General features: G+C 44.5%; 1 protein-coding gene across 1 annotated transcript; it reads left to right on the top strand.

Moving 5' to 3' along the window:
* Positions 1-4890: 4890 nt before the first annotated feature.
* On the top strand, positions 4891-7296 carry si:dkey-11p23.7 (V-set and Ig domain-containing protein). The gene is made up of 3 exons (XM_041794304.1): positions 4891-4921; positions 6407-6796; positions 6872-7296. The coding sequence occupies exons 1-3, from the start codon at positions 4891-4893 to the stop codon at positions 7294-7296; spliced, it is 846 nt and encodes a 281-aa protein (XP_041650238.1).
* The last annotated feature ends 325 nt before the right edge of the window (positions 7297-7621 follow it).

Below are 7621 nucleotides of genomic sequence, written 5' to 3'. Positions count from 1 at the left end.
GGGGGTGGGAGTTGTTGTCCATCATGGAGGACAGCTTGGCTGTCATCCTCCTCTCCCCCACCTCCTCCACAGGTTCCAGAGAGCATCCCAGGACAGAGTTGGCCTTCTTTAAAAGTTTGTCCAGCCTCTTCCTGTCAGCTGCTGTCATGCTGCTCCACGTCGTTAACGTCATTAACTGAAGCTACAGCGGTCTCTAGTGGCGGGAGGTCCGTTACAGTTGAAAAGAGCATTATAGACAGGGATTTCAAGCAGGCGTTCATAAAAAATGATAGGTAATTAGTTTAACCGACTAGTAAATCGATGTTTAGTAGTACTTTGAATAAATTTGTAATAAGAGGAGCTGGGTGGTTTACTACAGCCTCATGTAACCTCACACATTATACCAACAACAATAATAATTGTTTAAAAAAAAAATATCGGAATCAGTATTGGTATCGGCACATATTTATTGGAATCGGATCTGAACTGAAAAAAAGTGGATCGGTGCGTCCCTACTAGAGGATGGTTTGATTTTGTGTTTAGTCAGACCTCATTGACTCCATCATGTGGAAACAGTTACCTTGAGAATTTTTCTGCAGTTCATAGCTAATATAGCCACTTTACTTTTAGTGAAAAAAAAAAGTGCAAAACACACAGAAATATAGGAAATCAGGCTTTTGAAGCTGAAAGATTTCTGGGGGAGGAACGCTAGACCCCCCCCCCCCCCACACACATGTTTGAAGTAAATCTACATGCCTCACTAACTGCTGTACATGTGATTAACTTTTTGGTAGTTTTAAGTTTCAGAGTAAGGTAAAGGAAAGGATAAAAATAACTACAGGTGCTGAGTTAAGGACAGTTATGATGAAAATATGAAGAAAGGACAGATATACCCTTTACAGAACATTCTCCAGGAGAAAGAGTGAAATGACTGACATCAGGAAAGAAAAAGGAGGAAATGTGTGATGAGCCAGGAGAAGAGGAGAAGGATTAGAGAAAAGCCTGAGGTTGAATTCAGATTTGAGGAATCATGAAACATGAAGTAAAAGAAAAGTAAAAAGAGAAAGAGAGAGGAAGGAGAGAAGAGGAAGTGAAGTCATTAGCTGTTTTAAAATCAGGTGAAGACAACGAGGCAGAAGATGAAACTGTTGATCGGGTAATAGAGCTGAGGTACAGAGAAGATAACAGAGGTGCGAGAAGTTGATGTGACTAAGATTCATATAAAACTGGATCTTTTAGTGGTAGTATAATGGTCATAAATCTAAAACTCCTTTTTTATATTTTCTTCTTTCAGTGGGGCAAACTTCCATCCAGGAGTAAAAGAGAGGAGCAGAGAGAGAAAGGGAGAGATTTGAAGATTAGAGGAGGAAGATAGTCGCTGTATGATAAGTCCAATTTGAAATTCTCTTACGCTATTTGCCTTGGGAAATGTTCAAAACAAACGTAATAGTGTCAGAATGCGGGAAGTGGGACACAATTGCGGACTCGGGGGGGGGGGGGGGGGTTCTTAAAGCTATCCCAGAAGGATAGCCACTAAAATCGCAAGCGATATTTAGGAAAGGGAAGGAGAGAACCCAAACTGGTAGCAACCCAAACTAAGAATCTCCCCAACTAAAATAATACTGTGAAAAGAGAACAAAATCACCGCTGCCTAGCAGCTGATTAGAAACAAAGCTCTAAGGGGGAAGAAAAGCTTTCTCCCATGAAACACTATGGTCACCGGAGCAGTGAAAACTAACAAAAGGACTGGGCAAAGACCTCCAGCACTAATCCACTTCAACTGTTAATTCACAGGTAATATTCTCAGGTAAGTTGTCAGTAATGTTTGTGCTAACTTTCGCTCAAAACACAGGAAAACACAAGGAGATGCGCTCACTAACTCTGAAGGTGAGGTAATGAGTCAGCACAGAGTGCTGCAGCCCAGGGGCTTAAATCAGTTTGCCACACCTGGCCCTCATCAGTGGCAATCAGTCCTCACACACCTGGCACTGCACTGATTGACTCACAATCATGCTGAATTCTCACAAATAGGGCTACAGCTGTAGATTTAACACTTCGGCGTTTATTATGAGATAAGGTAGCCCATATGTGACCGAAGCCAGATAAAGTTCCTGCAAGTCGGCATGCCGGTGGTTGAGAAAAATGGATACAAAGTCATTTTCTTCAAAATGATCATTTTTCCTTTTTTCTCATTTTACACAAGTCCGACATTAAATACTCATTCGATGAAAAAAGTAACACAAATGTGATATTTAAAAGCGTTAATTTTGTGTTTTAAAATGCCCTATTCTCGCAGTTGCTGCAAGGATGTTGAGGGGGAGGGAAAAGCGAAACTGCGGGGTGATAATTGGCCACTCAGTCTGCCATTGTTCCCAGTTTCGCCCATTGAGATGGACAACAACAAACACCGCATGGCTCAAATGCCACCCCCCTCGGCAGGTAACTACAGCTGTTTCTAGTTATCACCTTTAACAACAAGCCTCAAGATGCACCCTGCAGCGAAGAAAAGTAGAAGAGACGATGAAGAAGCGACAAGAACTATCAACAGACTTCGGACAACTTCAAGATTACTCGACAGGGCAAGTTTGATGACGGCGGATTTCCTGTGGGAATATTTTGATGAGAGTCACCAGGCCGATTCAGAAGCTTGGTTTGGGTGGACTTTATGTAAATGTGGCTCTATTGTTCACGCCCATCTCCCGGCCTGCCTGAAGGTAGGAGAAGTCTTGAAACTTTGAGCCTGTTTTTCTCAGAACAAACAGGAACTAGAAGTTAACATTGATATGAGCATATCTTTGTAAAATATGCTCAGATTAAGGTGTATGGTACACCATTTGAAAGCTTGGATTCTACACTTTCATGTGTAAAAAACTCAAAAATGACCTCGGACGACTTGCAGGACTTTTTACCAGCTTTGGTCACATAAACTCAACACTTTAACATAATATTGTTTTTAATAGACACATTAAGTTCCTCCAAATAAAATATGTGCATTTCATGAATATAAATGGCTTAAAATCAACAAAAATAGCTCCCAGACCCCCTAGTCTTGGGCTAAGCCCCCAATGTTGGCAACACCTAGCTCCGCCCCTGTTCTGGATCTTTCCTGAGGTCTCTGAACAGAGCTGGATCAGAATGGTTGGTCTCTCTGTGATGGTTTTAGAGGAATGGGGTCAGGTCTCATGTACATAAATGGTCCTGATACCAAAGCCTGACTTCCAGTCAGCTCCTGATGACCCTGTTGTTATAAGTTTATTCAGCAGTGATAGGCTTGTGATCAGAGTCCATTAACCGTGAAAACTGTTTACCTTCAGTCAGATATCTGGGAAATGATGAAAGTTACACAAACAGTGGTCCAAGATAGACAAGATGTGGAGACAGAGGTAGAGATCTGGTTTTTACCCAGGTAGATTCATCAGATTTACACTGAGACTGCTTTAGTACTGGCTGCACTGAGGACCTCATTTCCACAGCACTTCTCACCAGAGCTGACTGTTGCTACGTTTAAAAAAGAATCCTGTTTTCCTATCATATCTGTGATAATATGTTAAAATAGCTCCATGTTTCCTATGTTGTCCTCAGAGTCAGTGATGTGGTCCTCAGAGTCCGTGATGTGGTCCTCAGAGTCCGTGATGTGGTCCTCAGAGTCAGTGATGTGGTCCTCAGAGTCCGTGATGTGGTCCTCAGAGTCCGTGATGTGGTCCTCAGAGTCAGTGATGTGGTCCTCAGAGTCCGTGATGTGGTCCTCATGCTTCCATAATGTTAGTACGCCTGATTTAATGTGTCCATGAATTCTGGTTAAATTCAGGGAGAAACAGCAGTAGAATTTAAAAAACATCCTCTGGGACGCAGGTGGATGAGTGGTTAAGGTGCACACCCCATGTACGTGGACGGCCCAGGTTCAAATCTGGCCCAAGGCCCCCAACCACACGTCCCTCCCCTGCTCTCATCCCTGTTTCCAACTCTATCCACTATCCTCCTCTATCAAATAAAGGCACAAAATGCCCAAAATAAACCTTTAAAAAAAAAAAATTCCTCTGAATCTAGGATGAGCTGCTCATATACGGTCCATTTTCCCAAACTAGTTCTGTTTGGTTCAGTCCAGTTTTTTCAGTTTAGCTCATTAATCTCTGATCCTCTCTGTGTTCCCTCAGCTGATGTTTAAGACTCAAATACACAAAAATAGGCATTAAGGAAGTAGAAAATATAGAACGGAAAACCACACTAACCCTGCAGCTGCTTGGATCTACTGAGTCACAGGAGCGATGCGTTCACACTTACAGCGTTTGTTCTTCAGTCTCATCATGGACGTCTGGGTCGTCTGCAGCATTTGGAGTCTGATTTTGCCTTTGATTAAAGGTGAGTTTACACACACACACACACACACACACACACACTGAAACAGACTGTTGTCTTTGTGATTCTGTGGTGGTGTAAATAAAGTTATTCTTAAAACTGCTTTGACATGCTGAATATGAAAAGTCTTATAATTATTTTTATGTTACTATCAAATTTAAATGTGAATTTAAATGATCACTAAAGACACAGAGATTGTTGTGTGTTGTGTTTTAATGCTGGTTATTTATTGTCATTGTCAGTCACTTTTAACCCTTTAGTCTAATCACTGTTCTACAGAGGTTAAATACAGATGCTAAAATGAAGGGCGTCTGTTTTTGGTGCCCTTTATCCTGATCTGTCAGGGGGATCAGGAGATTTACGCTGCATGAGGAAGCTGATCAGTAATCAAATGGCACTGCTTAAAGGTACAATGCGTAGATTTTTCCTACACCTTTAGTTTGTTTGGTCATGGCTCCACGTTGGTGGGAGTTTAAACAGCACGTCTAATCTACCTGGTAAGAGAACCATCAGAGAATCTAGCTGTATTTGACGCTTGATGGATTACTCGCAGTGATGACTTCCTTTCTCCCAGCATGCTTTGCAGGTACGCAGAGCCATTTCAAAGAAATAGATGGGTAAAAAAACATACACAATTCACACTTTAGTAATGAAATGTGGACACTTCCAGCAGGATAAAGCACCATCTCACATCATCTCAGACTGGTTTCTAGAACATGACAGACTGGGGGTCACTGTACTCCAGTGTCCTCCAGTCCCCAGATCTCAGTCCAGCTTTGGGAAGCGGTGGAACGGGAGATTCCCATCATGGATGTTCTGACAAATCTGCAGCTACTGTGTGATGCTATCATGTCAATAAGGACCAAAATCTCTGAGGAAGGTTTCTAACACCCTGATGAAACTGACCCAGTACTCGCAAGGTGTACCTAATAAAGTGGCCAGTGAGTGTGAATACACATAGAGTTTGATATGGGATGGATTTGGGGTTTTTTCTTTTAATCACAGTCTTAGATAGGTCAAAACTGATTTTCATGCATGGTTAGTTTTTGTAGTGGTTTCTAAAACATTTAGTAAATTAAAAATCTGACAGTACACGAATAAAAAATCTTTTTTTTGTCTTTCAGTGCTACTCATCAATGACTATTTGTAAAAAAACCCGGCCACCTGACATTTATTTTTTCTAAAGTAGCTATATTTTCTGATTTTACATGAAAAACTACGCTGACAGTGGCTGCACGGTGGTGCACGGCAGTTTCAGGGCCGTCCTGTGTGGATTTTGCACGTTCTCCTGGTACATGCGTGGGTTCCTTCTGATTTCCTCCTTCAGACTAAAAACATGCTTGTTACGTGGTGACTCTGAGGTCAAAACCATATATTGCCGTTTCGTTTTGAAAAAAGTTTTCCATAAAGACGGAATTGTTTCAGGAAAAATCTGCGTGCACACGGAACCACTGAAAATGATGTAGTGCGTATGCCAAGCCTGCAAGTGGCGCTGTAACGCTGCCCTGGAAATACATGAAGAAGATTGTTTTGGCCGGACCCGTGCAGGCGCCTAAAGAGAGCAATGCTATGTGTGACGTAATCATTTCAAGATCCGTCCACACGGAGATGAAACGGTAGTTGTTTATGGATTCATGCCCTCTGGGACCGGTTTTCAAAAAGTATCATTTACAGTCACCCGAAACGCCGTTTCCGTGTGGATGAAATGCTGATACAACAAAAAACTTTTGCGTGTACTCCTGAATTTGGCCTTTGGCCCAGTGACAGCTGGGATAGGCCCCACCCCCACTCGACCCCAAACGGGATAAGTGGCGTAGAAAATTGATGGATAGACAACAGTGGCGTGATGTAGTCAAACTGATTTTAAAGGGTTAAAATATTTGTATATTTGGTTGTTTTGATCAGGACTGAAGGTGATAAAAAGAATCAATCCAAAAAATAAGGAAGATTTATTTTTTTATGGTCCTGAATGGCCGGTTAGGGTGTAGAATTTAAGCGATACCGGAGGGTTAGCATCGAATGTTTGAACCAAGTCTCCAGGTATTTAAATCTATGTCCTCTCTCCCATCAGCCCTCGGCTCAGGGGACGACGGCTGGTCCATGAACGTGCAGTCAGAGGTCCGAGCCATCGAGGGCTACCCCGTGGTTCTACCCTGCACCTTCAGCCACCCGCAGCACTCCCAGCATTCCTCTCTGCAGGTGCTGTGGCGGATGGGTCACGGTCAGAGCGCCACCATCCTGTACCGCTGCACCAGCCACTCCGGGACCACCGCCTGCGAGCCGGGGCCGCAGCAGGACCAACGCTTCCGTCTGGAGGGGAACCCCAGGGAACACGACCTGTCGCTGAGGATCAACAGCGCGACCCTGCAGGACAGCGGGCGCTACTACTGCAGAGTGGAGATTCTGGGACGGGAACACCTCAGCTTCGAGGACAAGATGGGGACCAAGCTGAGGGTGGAAAGTAAGTCAGCATGAGATCTGTTATCCACCAGGGGGCAGCACTCATGTGTCTCTCTTCTTCCTCTCTGACCTTCAGCCCCTCCAAAGATCCTGTCTCTGCTGGTGGAGGGTACGGAACAGTCCGGGTACAGGGCCGTGTGCCGGGTTCAGGGCTCCCCGCTCCCAGACGTCCAGTGGCTGGGCCCCGATGACCTTCTGGAAGGTTCTCTGATCGGCCCGCTGGCTCAGGGCTCTCAGAGCATCTACCACACCGTGAGCCAGCTGAGGGACGTGGAGCCGGGTCAGCAGTACACCTGCAGCGCCTCCAACCCGCTGGGCAGAGACCAGGCCACGCTGTACGTCCTGCCCCCGCATCCACCGCCGTCTGTGGGCGGAGCCTCGCCACCTCTTCTTCTCCTCATCACGCTGTCTCTGGGGTCAAAGGTCATCCTGCTGGTGGGGATGGGGGTGTGGCTGGTGCAGGGAGGAGCTCTGCAGGGGGTCAGCTGCTGGTGGAAATAAGCGGCTCACATCTGCTTTCATGTTTTCAATCCTAACTTTATTTAAACATACAATTTTAGAGTTTTACATTAGCGTGCATCATAGTGAATGTTTGTGCAGGTGCATGCAGTTCAGCTATTCTGTGTGCAGCATGTTTAATTACAGAGTGTAGACAATGAATTTCTCTTTTAAGGCAAGGGTTCTCAACGTTTTTTTAGCCCACAACCCCCAGAATAAAGGTGCCAGAGACCGGGGACCCCCACTGTACCCGAGGGTGGTTGAACAACCATCAACATACAAAAATAGACCCTGGAGGTCAGAAAAATCCCAGCCCACTGTAAAGTTA

Source organism: Cheilinus undulatus, linkage group 8 (genome assembly GCF_018320785.1).
Source record: "Cheilinus undulatus linkage group 8, ASM1832078v1, whole genome shotgun sequence".
NCBI classification, from domain to species: Eukaryota; Metazoa; Chordata; class Actinopteri; order Labriformes; family Labridae; genus Cheilinus; species Cheilinus undulatus.
The sequence above is the reverse complement of the archived record's forward strand: the minus strand, read 5'-3'. Positions and strand labels throughout refer to the sequence as shown.

Excerpts from the sequence above, each read along its gene's own strand:
- si:dkey-11p23.7 (XM_041794304.1), top strand. The coding sequence starts at position 4,891 with ATGACTTCCTTTCTCCCAGCATGCTTTGCAG. Across the intron at positions 4,922-6,406 it reads TCTCCCAGCATGCTTTGCAG|CCCTCGGCTCAGGGGACGAC; the intron begins GTACGCAGAGCC and ends CTCTCCCATCAG. Across the intron at positions 6,797-6,871 it reads GACCAAGCTGAGGGTGGAAA|CCCCTCCAAAGATCCTGTCT; the intron begins GTAAGTCAGCAT and ends TCTGACCTTCAG.